Source organism: Haliotis rufescens, unplaced genomic scaffold (genome assembly GCF_023055435.1).
Source record: "Haliotis rufescens isolate VD_foot unplaced genomic scaffold, xgHalRufe1.0.p SCAF_45, whole genome shotgun sequence".
Taxonomy (NCBI): domain Eukaryota; kingdom Metazoa; phylum Mollusca; class Gastropoda; order Lepetellida; family Haliotidae; genus Haliotis; species Haliotis rufescens.
The window spans coordinates 1,891,519-1,909,737 of record NW_025964168.1 but is presented as its reverse complement, the minus strand read 5'-3'; the positions used below and the strand labels follow the sequence as shown (position 1 = coordinate 1,909,737).

At 40.4% G+C, this 18,219-nt stretch overlaps 1 protein-coding gene across 2 annotated transcripts; it reads left to right on the top strand.

Moving 5' to 3' along the window:
* Positions 1-129: 129 nt before the first annotated feature.
* Positions 130-17,471, top strand: LOC124135695. Of its 2 annotated transcripts, none has more exons than XM_048383170.1 (3): positions 130-175; positions 4,964-5,230; positions 13,715-17,471. In XM_048383170.1, exons 2-3 carry the CDS (start codon positions 4,987-4,989, stop codon positions 13,897-13,899), a joined length of 429 nt encoding a protein of 142 aa, XP_048239127.1. In that variant the 5' UTR covers positions 130-175; positions 4,964-4,986; the 3' UTR covers positions 13,900-17,471. The 2 variants fall into 2 exon arrangements, with proteins under 2 accessions (XP_048239127.1, XP_048239126.1); XM_048383169.1 differs by lacking the exon at positions 130-175 and adding an exon at positions 1,508-1,673.
* The last annotated feature ends 748 nt before the right edge of the window (positions 17,472-18,219 follow it).

The following is an 18,219-nucleotide window of genomic DNA, read 5'->3' as shown; positions in this document are numbered from 1 at the left end:
TAATAATAGCCCTTAAATTTAAAGCTATACAATAAAAATCTCTCAGAATGCGAAAAAAAGAATTTAGCTGTGACGTAACCCTGGAACCCTACCTTGCTAGATAAAGTCAAAATTGACTCAAGTTGGAATTTACTGTCATACTTGATTCTGTAACTTGGAAGAACACTGCTTAAAGGTATGTCATCCTTATAACATACAACATAATGCTGGTACCATGGTTGAAATTAGTGTGATGGCTGGGAGGTGTCCCACTACGATAAAAGGATATAAGTTTATATATATAGGAGCTCCCGTGTAATACCAATTTTATGAGCTCCCGTGTAATAGCAATTTTTGACCTTTCGCTCGTCAGATGCCAAAATTATTCACGAGTTTCATAAATATTCGTATTACACGGAAGTGAGTTTAGTATTTTATCTATAACTTACCATTTATAACTTTTTAAAACTTCATTGTTGTGTCTGAATAGGCAGGAATCTACGCGATCCCCAGCAAAATCCAACTGAAAGAATAATACATGTACTTCAAACACGTCAAAAGATTGTCCTGATTATTCTAAACCAAATGAGCTTTCTTCGCATCTTTTATAGTAAATTCTGACACGAGATGAAGAGAAATGATCACATAATAATGAACAAAAACGTCCAATATTGAATATAATTTCGTTTGTTTTGAAATATCCTTTAGGGTATTTGATGACGTAAAAGTGATGCCAAACAGGTGCGTGTCTTGTAAAATTTAGATACATGGTAAACTAATTGTTTTTCTATTCAAGACACACTGGTGAAACATTGCCACTTGACGTCGGCCTAGGAACAAATTAAGGTTGCTGGGGCCATCGACTGTACATAAGCTCCCCTCAGTGATCTGTCATCTGTACACGCAATGTCATTAAAAAAAACCCAGGGATGTTGAGAGTTTTCGATAGTTTGTAAGTACGCGCTTTGGTAATACACGATTTGTTATACAGCTGTATGTTTATTAACCGGGTGATCTCTTCACGGGCGAGTAATACAAACTTGATCCCGGCGTGTCAAATGTTACATTAAGAGAAATGTACGATTGTTTTTCTTAAAGTGTACTGGACTTTGGAATTTAGTATAGGGTGGGGATCAGGGGAATCAGGGGAAGGTCACCAACTATATGACAGGGTAATAAAAAATAATGCATATACTTGGGGATGGTCATGAAAAAAATGTACACGTACAAGGATATGGGGATGGTCATCCAAAAATACGACAAGCCTTTCAGTCCCTAGGTGAATAAAATACCTCTGACATGTTTATATCATGATAAGATTTCTTATTTGGATGATACTGTTAATATTTTAAATAGCTATTGAAAGACAAAGGACGACCCAGATTCCCTGTAATGAAGCCAAGCGAGATCCATGCGGCTTGAATAAATAAGCTACACTCTTTTAATTTTATTCCTGCAAGATTTGTTAACATCGTGCAAGTACTCTGTCACAATACCGTCCGAGTCAGTTGACAGCTTAAGAAATAAGAGTGACCTCCCTTGAATCACACCTGAGTGACGTCACCAGGTAAGTGTCCCATTTTCGAAGAACGGGAGATACAAACAAACTATCAGGACAGTTTGATATGTAACCACCTCACCTGTCAAAGTCACCTACAAGGTAAAGACACGTCAACACCCGGTCTTAATTACAGGTGAGAACCTTTGATGTCGCCGACATCGTTGCAGGTAGAAATATTTGAAAGACAAAATACGAATCAAGGTGTGTCGCACACAACGATGAATGTGTCAATGTCAGTCTCAGAGAACATTGTTTACAGACCAGGGTCGGCGTGTCATGTTGCAGAGCCGTTTATTCGAATACCCTGTGTAAATATTAATGTTTACTGAATGTATGTGACTGTTGCACAACACATGTAAATACAAAGATTCTTTCGTCACAGCAATTCGCCACAACGCAATAACTAACTACGTGTTGGTCTACACACACCACTCTAATCTTTTAATAAGGGTCAAATAGAACTTTATAAATATACGTCACAATCTGAGTATAACAACATAAAACTATATATGTGAACGATTACATATATTTATAAAAAGTATCAAAGTGAAGATGCACAATAGGTTTAACTTTTCATTCCAGAAGACACGTAATCTCCGAACAGAGTGGAAATTGGACTACACACTACATTGATTATAGGGGGTATAAATGGGATTAAACAATACATTAAATGCCAATGTATGATTCCACACTGCTTAAGGGAATCTATAATATATTAAATTTAGTACCAATGTATGATTACACAACAATTAATGGAGTCTTTATTATATTATATTAAGGGCCAATGTATGATAACACAATAATTAAGGGAGTCTATAATATATTAAATTAAAGGCTAATGTTTGATTACACAATAATTAAGGGAGTCAAAATAATATTAAAAAAGGGCTTATGTTTGATTAGGCAATAATTAAGGGAGTCAAAATAATATTAAATTAAGGGCTAATGTTTGATTACACAATAATTAAGGGAGTCAAAATTATATTAAATAAAGGGCCAATGTCGAATTACACAATAATTAAGGGAATCAAAATTATATTAAATTAGGGGCTAATGTTTGATTGCACAATAATTAAGGGAGTCAAAATTAAATTAAATTGAGGGTCATTGTATGATTTGACAACATATAAGGGAGCCTGTATAATTTAAATTATTGGCGAATTTGTGATAATAAATAGGGGAGTCAGTTACGGAATATATTATATTGGGGAGATCATACAAGGCAAATCAATACATGATGTAGTCCATGTAAGACTATTCAATAAAACTTGATCTGAATTCACATTCACATGCTGGTCTGGTGTGATGCCAACGCTGAGACAAGATACATAAGTATAGCCTGACTTGAATATTACAATGAAGCCCCGTTAATCCAGACATCCCATCCACAGGACGATTTTTCTTGGAACTGTCCGTCCAGATAAACGTGGTATTCCTGCATACGTATATACTAACACTAACACGTGAATGTCAGGACGTGTGTCAAGCATAGGTTTGGAGACACTGCGGACCTATACAGAGAAACCTCGTTAGACAGGACCCTGTTACTCCTGAAGCCCTACATTTCAACGATCTTTTGGGGGACGTAATTCACATAGGCATAGAATAAATATAGAAAATAGGTGGATTCGAATCCCAATTAGGTTCCCAGGTTTGTCAACACCATACCCGTGTTCATAGGTTTCACTGAAGTTTCAAACATCTGAGACCTGCGCACATTCGGGCATTCCTCCCACAATAAGCTGACCATTCTTGATATACCTAAAATACTGTTCAAGGCAGTTTTAAACTATTCACTCACTCATTTAATTCATTAATACGGAAAGTTGTCAATCCGGAGTTTTTTTCTGGAACAATACAATCCGGATTAACGAGTTTTTGCTGTATTATCGTACCAATGTTCCGATCATCAGAACTGCAGTAGGGCGGCCGGGTAGCCTACTGGTTAAAGCGTTAGCTCGTCACGCCGAAGACCCGGGTTCGAATCCCGAATTGGGTACAATGTGTGTAATATGAGTGATATTGATGGAATATTGCTGATAGGGGCGTAAAACCATACTCACTCACTTACTCACTCACTGAACCGCAGTATCTACAATAAAAATGTATTAGGCTTGCTGCTTTAGAAAAAAAACACACACTCAAGATAAGTATTAACATGAACTCTGACAACATTGCGGACCCTTTAGAAGGACACAAGGACACCAGCTAAACCCACTTTACCCACTTTTGCATACACGTGTGGCCGTCATCTGTGTAATGAAGGCATGAAAAAAAGACACACACAGCCCGTAGATCAGTGGGACCGCCCCCATGGTCTAGTGGTAGAGCGTCAGCCCGGAAGAGCGGAAGGTCGGGAGTTCAATCCCCGGCCGCGTCATACCAATAGACGTTGAAAGATGGTACTTGTTGTTACCCCGTTTCCCACTCCGACAGTCTGGGTTATTGGTCATAATATCAATCACTGGATTGTCTGGCCCCGACTCGCATATTTACAGGCCGCCCCCATATGGTTGGAATGTTGGACTTAGCTGATTGTGTGTCGTTATGACGGTGTTCATGCTATCAACCACTGGCCCAGGCTTATTTACAGACTCATCTGCAGTATGGTTTTGAGCAGACATATCAACGCCCTCGGTGTTTAAAAATATCTGTCTAATTGTCTAGTTTTTGACATTATTTTGAAATGGAAAGTGAGATATTTTCCTTCTTCGATTAGTATATTCACGTCTTGAAAACAGAATTTAATTTTAACAAAATGATTCTAACAATACATGTCACTTAATGTCGCCCACTGACGTATATAAATGTACACGACCCAAGTTGTCTGGAGCTGAGGTGGTGAACCAATGCCCTGCCTTGTGCCAATTTCGTGACATTACAAACAGACTTGTCAGTTGTTGTATAGTGATAATATCCATCGACATAACAGGACAATAGTAGTGTATTTTCAGCCATGTGTAACTTACCTGTACACGCAATACCATACCTACACACAAAGCAATTTTGGACTTTATTTCTCTCTCTCTCTCTCTCAATGTTATTTTACCTGGCGTAAAAGAATGCTCAGAAAGCATTTCTTGAGCAACCATGAAAGAATATTAAGATTTACATATTATTAGTAAGAAATTGTCTGAGAAGCACCATTTCGCTGTGCAGTGTTCTGTCCTTTGGGCACGCCATAAACCTATGGTCGTGGGTTGGAATCCCAGTTCACCCCGATTATGTTTCTAGGTTTGTCAGCAACATACCCGTGCTGGTGAGTTTCACCAAAGTGGTAAACGTCTAAGACCTGCATCACTTCAGGCTTTCCTCCCACATTAAGCTGACACGCCGTGATATAACTGAAATAATGTTCAAAGTGGCGTTTAACCCAACTCACTCACTCACTCTTAAACGAAATCTTTGTTTACATGACCTCAGTGTTCCCTCTTGCTGGTGCGAGTATGGGAGACGTGAACGGTAACGACGCTCCCGCAACCATCAACCACACGGAGGTGCACGTGGACGTCCGCAGCCCCGGAGTCGCTTACACCGCCAATGGCGACGTGGTCACCCAGCAAGGGGGTGTGCCCATCATTGCCCAGAACCCTGACCCCAGCAGGAAACCTAAAGACTTCGTCATGACCAACTGTTTTGTGGTGTTCGCGTGTAACTTTATATTTGGTTTCATTGGATACCATTACGGGGGTGAGTATACATTTACTGTGATTGGCACCACCGTGAAAATCCGGGTTAGAAAAAGTCTTCAGCAACCTATGCTTGCTCTATATGGGCAACTTTGCTTGTCGTAAGAGGCGACTAACGGGATCAGGTGGTCGGGTTCGCTGACTTGGTTGATGCATGTCATCGTATCCAAATTGCGTGGATCGATGCTCATGGTGTCAATCACTAGATTGTCTGGTCCAGACTCGATTATATTCTGACCGTCGTCATATAGCTGGAATATTGCTGAGTGCGGCGTTAAACAACAAACAAAGAAACAAAGAAACAAACAAATGTTAATGGCACCATAGCAGTGTCGGGTGGGGCCGCTTCGGTGGTTTAGTGAATGGATCATCCGACTGACAAACAGTTTTCTTGGAAAACAAGGGCCCTTTGACAAATTGAATAAGTTTTTACACAAATTGAGTTTTTCCAAATCATGCTAGACACATAATTTCCTAGAAGATATATGTCATGAATATTTTACGTTTATATGTACCTACATTAATGTTTAGCTACAAAATATTATTTAAAAATAAAATGACACCTATATCGTGAAGATCGCAATGGTTTATAATATTAACACACTGGGTTCATTCAAAGATGAACTTAAGGTCAGTAAATGTTGAAATTTCTGCAACGCTACACTAAAATAGCCTAATAAGGATTTTAAAATACAGGTATCTCGTACAAACGATTATTTGTCTCAATGAAATAAGTATTTATCGTGTTTAAACGTCATAGTATTTGCCTTTTCGTAGAGGCACTATTGTATGCATTTTGACAAAAGTGCATGCGATGAGGCTAAATGCAAAACTGACAGACCAACTTGACAAACATGTGTCACACATGACGGCAACATATAGTGACAGTATTCAGAAAACAAACTGTAGATGTCCTTTCCCCTTCCCCATCGACCGGAATATTCCCCACAGAAATCGGTAAACCACGGCATAAATAACTCTTAGCCGAAAATAATATATGTCGGTTACACAGGTTTGAGGGGGCACGGGTGGCCCAGTCGTCTAAGGCGCCGCTATTCGCTGTGCAGAGTTGCGTCCCTTGGGCACACCAGAAACCTATGATTGTGGGTTCGAATCCCGGTTCGCCCCGATTATGTTTCTAGGTTTGTCAGCACCATACCCGTGCTCGTGGGTTTCACCGAAGTGGTAAACGTCTGAGACATGCCTCACTTCGGGCTTTCCTCCCACATTAAGCTGACACGCCGCGATATAACTGGAATACTGTTAAATGCGGTGTTAAACCCAACTCACTCACAGGTTTGTTTAAGATATTGAAGCGTTCATAATATGTTTACGTTTCCACCGTCTGCTCTGCGCGAGCTTTCAGCACGAGACCGACACGCCTGCACCTGCCAGCTGCACGTGGATCATGGGAACCACGAGACGGTGCTCGTCCCGCCATCAATCTGTGTGAATTATTCAGACACGAGTGGAAACTCGGTTAGGAAATGAGATTTAACTGGAATAGCCCAGGCGAGATCAAATCGTTCATTGGTGTGCACGAAGCAATTAAATATTTCATCATGCTCTTTATTTGAAGTCTATAAAGTGCTTTCCTGAACAGAACGTTATTCTTAAAGTGTTGTAATTAGCTGTCAACGAAGCACTGTTTAATGGAAAGTTAAGCATAGACAATAATCAGGGTTTGAATTTAAGAGTGGGGGTTCGTTGAGTTGACATCTTTATAAGTTAAAAATCAAGCACATTATTCCTCGAAGTTATAAAAAAAGAATATAAAACAACAGTAGATCAATTCTTAAAAGGCATGCATTTGGTGATTTGATAAGTCACGTTCAGTAATCGTGAACAATATTTTTGTTGAAAAAAAGGTCTTCAAATGAGTTTGTCAAAGAGCTTATAGGTTTTCTATTGGTGCACCGTATCACCTAAGGCTGGGACGAGTCCAAATTTACTACCCGGGTATCCGACCCCCTATTACCCGACCCTACCCGGGTACCCACTGCAGGTTTCAAGAGTTGGGAACAATATGTCTGATTGGGAATTGTTTTACCGCAGCCAAGGCCAAAACTATTTAGATACATTTATCAAACGATCAGATCATGGGTACACGGAAGTTGACTGAAGCGTTATCTTTACACAAACATATCGAGTCAAAAGTAATGTGTGCATCGTTAGAAAAGAGATGCGAACATTAGCCACATGTCGTCTAACCACTGAGCTTTGGTGAGTTTTGTCATTAAACAATATATCACATGACAAACCACGGGAACGGGTAGTCCTGTGGGTACCCAGGTCCTACTCAGGACCCACCCGACCCGAGTACCCGAGTTACTCGTCTAAGCCCTACTATCACCTATAACATTCTCGATGTATAAATGGTTAGCCTGCTTTAAAAGTGGAAGGGGTGCGTGTGCATACACTTACTTTCCTACATTTATCAAAGTGCGGTGATAGAGTAGGTACATGATGGTTGCGATGTTCATCATGCGCTGTTGCTATTGATGCCGCTGATCGTCAGCTTCCCCATTGCTATTATGTATGTATCCAGGCTATTTTAGACAATGTAAATTGTTAGTCGCCTCTTACGACAAGCATACTCGCCTTTTACGGCAAGCATTGGTTTCTGAAGACCTATTCTATCGGGGTGGTATGGTAGCCGAGTGGTTAAAGCGTTCGCTCTTCACGCCGAAGACCCGGGTTCGATTCCCGACATGGGTAGAATGTGTGAAGCCCATTTCTGGTGTCCCCCGCCGTGAAATTGCTGGAATATTGCTAAAAACGGCATAAAACCATACACACTCACTCACTCACACCTATTCTATCCCGGATCTTCGCGGTGCGATGTATATACCCTCTGGAATCGCGATCACAACGTGAGCAACCACTATTCTATTATTGTGTATCGTTGCTGGGTTTAGTCAAACATGAGTAGTTGTTGAGCGAGGGGCGGTGGGGGAGCCTGGTTGCTGAAACGTTGGCTCGTCACGCCAAAGACCGGATCGATTACCAACACAGGTACAATTTGTGAAGCCCATTTCTGGTGTCCCCGTCGAGACATGACTGGAATATTGGTAATACCCCACTCACACACTACTTGTTGAAAATATCAATATGTCAGCGAACCATACCCACAGAGCGCTTCATACCGAAACAAACTTCTGACAGGCTGCGCATTTGCGTAAAATACGCTCGATAAATCACCATAACCCAGTTAATTTTGAGTTGCTTGCGTACAAATGCGTATGAAAAATATTAAGAGTAGTATAACGACTATGTGTGAAATTACCCAAAGTAGCCTTTTAAGCTTGCATACCTGTATGTCTTTGCATATCGTTATTTACTGATTGCGTGTAGTCATTACGTACAGTGAAAACACTGCAACGTCACGCTTACTGCTAAATTTAGACACGTATCGCTGTAGTGAGTTTATGTAATATGTGACGCACATGAATCGTCACGACAGATGCAAATTAGAGGTGATCTGAAACAGCGCTTAAGCAGAATTGGGTTTAAAAAGGTTTCACACATCGGTTCTAAAATTACCCAAGAGAGTGGACCTTAGGGAGTATTATTATATTGAATATACCTAAGTGGAAACTGTCAATATCAAGACTGAATGACATGTGAGTAAGTATTCAGTGGCACAAAAAATCACATGGAGCCCTGCACTCAACCAACCCACATGCACCAGATGACCTTGTCGGGAGGAATCCCTGGGGTGGTTGAGTAGCCTAGTGGTTAAGGCTTTCGCTCGTCGCACCGAAGACCCGGGTTCGAATCCCAACATGGGTACAGTGTGTGAAGCCCATTTCTGGTGTCCTCCGCCGTAATATTGCTGGAACATTGCTAAAAGCAGCGTAAAACAATACGCACTCACTCAGGAGCAATTCCTGACATACATGATCCGACGGTCCGTAGGTTGTCTTGACCTTATTATTGAGTTCAAATTAGCCATATTCACGTACGCCGGTTCGCATTGTTCAACCTGTGATTGCCGCAGCATCATCACAGAGCAACTACGTGCATCCATGCACTGTAGATCAATGCATTATGAAACGGTCTGATCCAAGTCTGTTGTAGTGCACGGTGGGGTCAGATAAAGCCGCGTTTCCTGCATCAGTATAAAACCTCAATGTACGAACAAATGACACTGATTTGAGACTCGATTGGTTTATGTATGAGGGAGTACACAGGATGCAATGAAATGAATTTGGTCAAGTACTAAATTAGAATTAACTGCGGATAATTTGCGCGCACTTTGTGTGAACATTTCTACACAGTTTGGGTTCAACACACTGGGACGACATGACACGTGTTTTGATACGTTATCCACGAGGAATGAACAGTTACACATCGGCGTATATTTTTCTAGTGACTTGTTTTTCTTTGAAACTTTATTATCCCAAATAGCTTATTGTGCTCCGTTACTATATTCGGCGAACATTCGGCGTGTCCCCTCTGTTTATATACAACATGCAGTGGTTAAAGTGTTGGCTCGCCCGTTTGGGTTCCATTCCTCACATGGGTTTACTATTTGAAGTTCTTTTTCGGGTCTCCCGACATGATACGGCTGGGTTATTACTTGAGTAAAAATTCAGTAAAACAATAGTCACTCACTCATTCAACATATCAGTTATGGCCTGTCCTGCAGATGCTTATCACCCCAACCCACTACCCCATCCCAACTGTTAGTCGTATAACAGAGTCCAATTGAATTTAAACACTTGAATATTGCTTGGTATTAAACATGCTGAACTTAACTGTGATAACAGTTCATCAAGTTTGGCAGAGGATCACAGACCTGCCTTCTTGACGAATGAATTTTAATCCTAAAAGGGCAGACCCGTGAAGATGCGGGGTAGAATAGATCTTCAGCAACCCATGCTTGTCGTAAAATACGACTATGCTTGTCGTAAGAGGCGACTAACAGGATCGGTTGGTCAGGTTCGCTGACTTGGTTGATGCATGTCATCGATCCCAACTGCGTGGATCGATGCTCATGATATCAATCACTGGATCGTCTGGTCCAGGCTCGATTATGTACAGACCGCCGTCATATAGCTGGAATATTGCTGAGTGCGGCGTTAAACAACAAAACCAACCAACCAACCTAAAAGGGCACACGTGTGGGTAACCATGGCGCAGATGGAATTGAGACGATCGGGTTCCCAATAGACAATTGTACACACACATACAGGTTGTTAAAGAAAGTCCATAGTACAGAAAAATACGTGGAATACCCCCTCAATCGTGCTCACAGGAGCTCTCTAGCTAAATTCAGATGCGGAGTGGCGCCTTTAAAGATAGAGACTGGACGTTACACAAACATACAAGCAGAAAAGAGATGTTGCTTGAAGTGTACAGACCAGGCGGAAGACGAGATCCATGTCTTAATTATATGCCTTTTATACGACGACGTGAGGACTAATCTTCTTAATCGCTGTAGTCTTAAATTTACTAATTTTAATAATTACTCTTATAGTGAAAAGTTTACACAGAATTTATCTAAAGTTAATTTTATTTCTTGCGTGGCCAAAACCGGCCATAACATTTTAGCAAAGCGACGTTCCATTTTATATCATTGATATATATATGTATATATCTTATCGTTGTGTATCACTGTTTACATTTAATGACATATTGTCTCTATGACCGCCGTCATATAGCTGGAATATTGCATTGTGCAGCGTAAAGCAACAAACCAACCAACAACCACGTCAAGGACTGGTTAACATCGCCTGTTTGCGCCACCGCTTGATCTATTATTGGACGAGAAATAACACCCCAGTGTGACTGGAACGTATTCGGATACTGTTGTGTGACAAGTACATGCCGATTTACTACCTGTTATGTTCGAGATGCTCTTGTTGTTGACAACCATGTTCTGTTTCAACTGACTTGTATGAGCTTAAGTCTACTATTGTATTTTTTCCAACCCATGGGGATCCCGAGTAAGGATACAGGTCTCCGGGAACCTCTTGTCGTAAGAGGCGACTACGTGGATCGGGTGGTCAGGCGCGGTGACTTTGTTGATGCATGTCATTGTATCTCAGTTGTGTGCTCATGATTTCAATCCGTGGCTTTACAGACTACCGTCACATAGCTTGAATATTGTGAGTGCGGCGTTGAACAAAGAAATAAAAACCAAACTACTTTCCAACATTACGATGGTTCAAAATGCAGTCATGTCTCTAAATATCACCCGTTTCTCTGCATCATGAATACTTGAAGCAGACAGACACTTTTTCAGTGATGTCTCAATCAACCGCATAAAATAATAACAAACAAAAACAAAAAAAACATTAAAATCAAATCTTAGTGTTCGCTTTGTATAGAGATCTGTTTAATTTTAAAGTCGACCACCGACCTTCCTTTAAGATAAAACAATGCAGTCATGTCTCTAAATATCACGCCGTTTCTTTGAAGCCGACAGACACTTTTTCAGTGATGTCTCAATCAATCGCATTAAAATAATTTAAAAAACCAAAAAACCCCATTAAAATCAAATCTTAGTGTTCGCTTTGTATAGAGATCTATTTAATTTTAAAGTCGACCACCGACCTTCCGTTTAAGATAAAACAATGCAGCCATGTCTCTAAATATCACGCCGTTTCTTTGAAGCAGACAGACACTTTTTTCAGTGATGTCTCAATCAATCGCATTAAAATATAATACCCCCCCCCCAAAAAAAAAAAAAAAAAAATTTTTTTTTTAAAAATCACACCCTGGGTGAAAGAGGCTTTACCAGTAAAGACGGTGTGATTGCTGCCGTCGAGACCTTTTGGGGGACAAGATGAAGACTGGTATAGAGAGGGATAACAAAACATTGCTTCATGTGTATTCAAGTCAAAGGAGTTTATACTGAAAAATAATGTATGAACAATTTTGATTCTGAACAATTTTATGTGAGGCAAACTTTTCGATTTATCGCCGTACCTACACACAATGCAGCCAGACGAAACATGCAACTGAAATTAACGGATTAACCCTTGCTGACCTGACGACGCATTTCAATCGCCATTATCTGCAAAGCATTGAATCTTAAAATCGAATGTAATTAAACGTCTGGTATGCATGCCAGGTCGATTTTTTGTATGCACGGCTCTTTTAACCACAAACCTATTAAATGGACGATTAGTGTTTGCCGTTGGAATTACACAATTAACTGCGTGGTTTAAAGCACCAAAAATAACACAACTGTAATTTAAACATGCTTGGAAGGAATTTTAGAATTAAAATAATACTGTTATTATGCTTATTTTTAGATCTACCAAAAAAACACGTTGATGGGCGTAAACTGAAATCAAATTTAAAGAATCTGCAACGACAATTTGTTTTTAATAAGTTAAAGAACGTTGCACTTCATATATTTTATAAGTAAATTAGGATGTACGTGTTCTCATGACCCCGTGAATCATCATCAAGTTCCACAAAGTGATCTTAGCGCTAAGAATATCGTAGGTCTTAAGAATGAAGTCACGACAGTCGTAACCTTGAGAACGTGAACGGGTCCCCGGGCGTGTCAGAGTGACGTTGATTGACAGGTCATGTTATAGACGTGCGTGAGTGATGTCACTATCACCTCGTCTTGTGTCCGTGGTCGATATCGCCAGTCAGCCAAACATGTAATGCACTTTATCGATCTACAGAGAAGGTGTGGGTTAATCGATGATGTAGCAACCATGTTGCCAAATCCAGAGAAATTAGGAAAGTAATTGCTGGAATAATGTCCTCGCTATTTTTACCTGAACCTGTTCTGCAGGTGAGTTTGTGTGGCCGGCCGGCCGTATGGGCATTTATTCCCGATCCTATAGTTGTTTCTTGAAACGAACTGCGAAAATAAAATATATTTGCTTAACATTTCATTTACTTACTTGAACTTTAAAGTTCATCGTTTATAAAGGAAGCTACCGAAAACTCATTCCAAACGCTGATTAGTCCCGAAACGAGGCTATATTATGTTATTATAGCCGTAATTATATGACGCGTTTAAGATGATATATTGTGTTGAAATTGGAACAAATATGAAGACCAGAAAAAAAATAAATTCAATGAAAAACTAGGATAAGTCCATGTACCTCAGATACGACTACAATGGCCTGACCCGTGACGATTCCAGGGTAGAATAGGTCTTGTGCATCCCATGCTTGCCGTAAAAGGCCACTATGCTTGTCGTAAGAGGCGACTAACGGGATCGGGTGGTCAGGCTCGCTGACTTGGTTGAAGCATGTCATCGTATCCTAATTGCGTAGATCGATGCTCATGCTATCAATCACTGGATTGTTTAGTCCAGACTCGATTATTTACATCGTCATATAGCTGTAATATTGTTGAGTTCGGCTTTAAACAACAAACAAACAAACTAATCACACCACTCACCGTTTCAGTCGGGGGCAAGGGCGGCCCAGTCGTCTAAGGCGCCGCAATTCGCTGCTCTGTTCAAAGTAGCGTCAAATGAAACTTATTCCCTCTCTCACTGTTTCAGTCAAGTCCAACTGGGCCTGGAAGCTGGGCCAGGAACATGAGGCCAGGAAGAAGGCGAAGATCGCCCTCATCTTCGCCATTGTCGGCATCGTTGCAGGAATCATCACCTACTGCCTGGCGTTCGGCTTGTACTTCACAATAGGCAGACAACCCATCGACGTCACACATAAAGGGACACCGCCCTAACTAGGCCATAAGGTCCATGGTTTTATATTTGTGAAGACAGCGTTCTTTGTTTCGGACATTATCAACGATAAAGGCAGCTAAATGAACCGCGATTTTTGTTCAGTTTCAAATCTGTAGTTGTATTACTAAACTTATGTTAAACGTAGAATTAGCTGACCCACGTGCCCAAATAGGAAAACTCACGGCGGCCCAAATAGGAAAACTCGCGGCGCACCAAAGGTTCCCGGAACTTGTTATAAGGAAGCAATAGTTTGGTACTGGTGCAATGGTACAATGTTGAGACAAGCCCTGCTTTCAAGAACCATCCTCTCTCATTCAGGGTAATGTATATTCTGTGTACGTGTATAAACCTTGGGGGTGAGGGATTTGAATGACACAACAACCTTTTAAATACGCTATTACCTCATTTTAAAACGTTCCTGAAGCACCATTGATACCTTCCTATTCCAGTGTGCATGATGTAGAATTCAGGCATCACCAGCTGACGTTTCTAAGATTGTTCTCCAGGAGGTAGGATCTGGGTGGAACTTAATATACACATGGCAAGAGATAGGCCAATTCTATTTGGATTATATGATGCAACGTCATCGACACCTGGTCTCATATCGACATCCCGCATGTCTCGAACAACGGAATAATCGACATATGTTCGATGCAGCTCTATTTGCACTTTCTCTGTACATAATATGGCGAATATTACCCCATCCAGTATATAACCAAGGTCTCAGAATGTAGTTGGGTTACACTTATACTTACAGGTATCAATGACGCCAAAGGTGTTTAAGTTTTACTCGTGTGATGAAGAAGAGAATGTCCTGTATAATTATGGAGTTAAAACGTGGAATTGTGGGGACGAGAACGTGGTTTCTTGTTCTCAAACACTGCGTATGGATCTCAAAATGATGCCAAAATAACCACTGATTTATTTTACACGCTAATCCGACGTTTATCTTCATATTGATTGCGTTTGAATTCGTAACTGGTTTGTTATAACCTATATGAGTTTATGAAGACTTGGCAGGAACATAACCTGGACCCACTTGCACAAAGCAATCTTAGCGCTAAGACTATCTTAAGCGTATGTTAAAGAATGGGAGTTACGATCATCTTATCGCTAAGATCGCTTTGTGCAAGTGGGCCCTGGATATATTTTCTGTTGAGTTCACTGGATCTGTTCGTATGTTTATTTTGGGCGTTGAAACCAGTGGGTTGTTTGCATTTTAAAATGTTTTGATATGATTATGTATCATTGATATTTACTTTGGTTATGTGTATATAGCGGCTTTACTATTGTTTTCTTTGTTGCTTTATATTTCATATATATTGCATATTTCACACGCAATCCTAAATATATAACGTTCACCTTTAAAGCATTGATTTAAACATATTTATTCACAAGGAGTGAACGGGATTGGGGGACAAGTTCTTCCAACTTAGAATGCCCTCTCCCTGGTATTTACAAAATATTCACAAAAGCATTTATGCGTCCATAATCAAAATAAGAGTGCACTGAGTTTGTTGAGGGAAAACATCTATGCAGTCATGGTAGAGGTCTTCGGTCGATTTTTCCAATATTCTATACATCGAATTGTGAAATGTGCCTCTGCAGCTGATTAATTTGTTTGAAGACATGATTTATTGCTTGTATATAACACCCTGATCAAAATACCCCACATTCCACAGGGTGCAATAACCAAGCATCAGGGGCTTGCCTATTCGTGACCACTCGCCGAATTCTTGCAGGTTACGGAAAGGGGCGTGTGCATCCGGGTATATACGTGTGTCTGACCCAGAGCCGTTTTGGGTGTTCATTTCCAGAAACGTCAGTATGCCGTCATAAGTGCCATCCAAGCTGGAGTGTTAAAAACAGATTTAACAAAAACAGTTATAAAGAACAAGTTATAATGAACGGTTCTATTTTTTGCTTAATATTTTATTTTGACAATAAGAAAGCCCCAAGAATCCCTTTAGACTTGTGCTCAACTGGGTTGTCGGGTTCACGCGTTGTCTGAATATGTACTTACGGTGATTGTTGCTTGAAACGAAACTGAAAAGAATCGTAAGTTCCATGACATATATCGAAGACTACTCGAATGACAACACATAGCCAAGAAAAAAGTACCCAGATTTCTTGTCATTGAAGATATATTTGCGCTGAGAATATCTAATATACCTGTTACAGTAAACTACGTTTATAACGAACACGCTTATAACGAACTTACAGATATAACGAACTTATTTTTTAGTCTCGGCCATTTGTTGTATATATGCTGTATATATGCTTATACCGAACTACGGCTATTTACGAACGAAAATTAGTTGTCCCTTTGAGTTCGTTATAACCGTAGTTTACTGGTATATGATTGGACATCAACGAGTCAGAGATAATACACTGACGATCCTAGACTCTTCTCTCGATATTAAAATATGTAACACATCTAAATACGTAATTTTCTATATGCAGGCCATTGAATTTTCGATTTTCATCGTCGCTCGCCTCTTTATTGAAACCCCGACTAACATCATCTTACCGAGCACCTATAACGGATGACATCTCTCCCTGTGTTCCCTTATATCTGCAAGTGATGAAACACACGCGTACGTAGTCAAACCGAACACTCATGTCCCCTGTGACTCATGTCGCCATGGGGGGCACGGGTGGCCCAGTCGTCTAAGGCGCCGCAAATCGCTGTGCAGAGTTGCGTTCCTTGGACACGCCAGAAACCTATGATTGTGGGTTCGAATCCCGGATCGCGCCGATTATGTTTCTAGGTTTGTCAGCACCATACCCGAACTCGTGGGTTTCACCGAAGTGGTAAACGTCTAAGACCTGCATGACTTCAGGCTTTCCTCCCACATCAAACTGACACGCCGTGATATAACTGGAATACTGTTAAAAACGGCCTTAAACCCAGCTCACTCACTCATGTCGCCATGTCAAGTTCGCAGCTGCCTTGAAACGTTTAAATATTAATATATTCCCCCCGCCTCGCATTATTGAACATTTTGGGTGAATATCTATTACTTATTAATTGAAGACAAACATCCACCAAGTTGGCATGACCTCAGTATATATAGCGAACACGAAGGGGCATTATATACGGGGAAATACATGGTGCATGGCCAAATATGCATGATATTTCGCTGTATCCGACCAATTATGTTGTTGATTATATTAATTATGATATCCTGCTCTTTGTAACTGAATATACCCAGAAAGACTAAAGTGATAGCAATTTTCCGATATGAACTTTACAATGTTTAATAGTGTTTATATTTGTATGGTGAAATTAACCTGTGTTCTTTATTGCGTTTTTATATCAGTGGCTGATTTATATCGGCGTCCAACTATGCAGAATAATGCATATATTATCTATGTTGTTGTTACACTTCTGCACATTGTATATGTATATAGACAGAAGGTATAGCCCTATAGTACCTGGTGTGGGTGTCTGTGTACATACAGAGTGTACGAGGTTTGTATGCAATAATCAGTGCTGAAATACTCATTAAGCCACTCGTGTGCATCATATTGAAGATATATATTTTCAAAAATTAAATCATACAAACTATGTAATATCTCGTGTTGTCTGTTGAGAATTGATTACGTTCTGTCGACAGCGTGGATCGTTGATCATATCTATCACTGGATTGTCTGGTCCACAATAAGTTGCAGCAGGATCACGAGGGGTAGTGGTGTGAAACCTAACAAGGGACGCATCAAACCCCATGAACCCCGAGTGATACTGCTACAACGAATTTATGTTACTTAATATGACATTGTTAAAGAATTAAAGCAAATTGATAGAAAACAGCTGTTCAGTTGAGCTGAGGGTAACTTGTGCTGTGTCGCGTGACTTTCATTGACTCGGGGGAAAATCGTTAGGCTTTTTGCTTCGAAGCGGGGTATAAGAGATTTATTTCCCTCAAAGGCGTGATACATAGTATCTTATCAAGATCACGTGAACCAATCAGATTTCATCATTCTGACATAGAACTATGATAAACTCGATCGATTATTACCAGAACGCCGTCATGATCATGTACTTTTGTTTGTTGTTTAATGCCGCACTAAGCAATATTCCAGCTATATGACGGCGGTCTGTATATAATCGAGCCTGGACCAGACAATCCAGTGATTCACATCATGAGCATCAATCCACGCAATTAGGATACGATGACATGCATCATCACCCGTCAGCGAGTCTGACCACCCGATCCCGTTAGTCGCCTCTCACGACAAGCATATTCGCAAAGTACAAAGCTGTACTGAATGATAAGTCAATGTAATTCTATAAGAGGCAAGTCTAGATAAGCGAG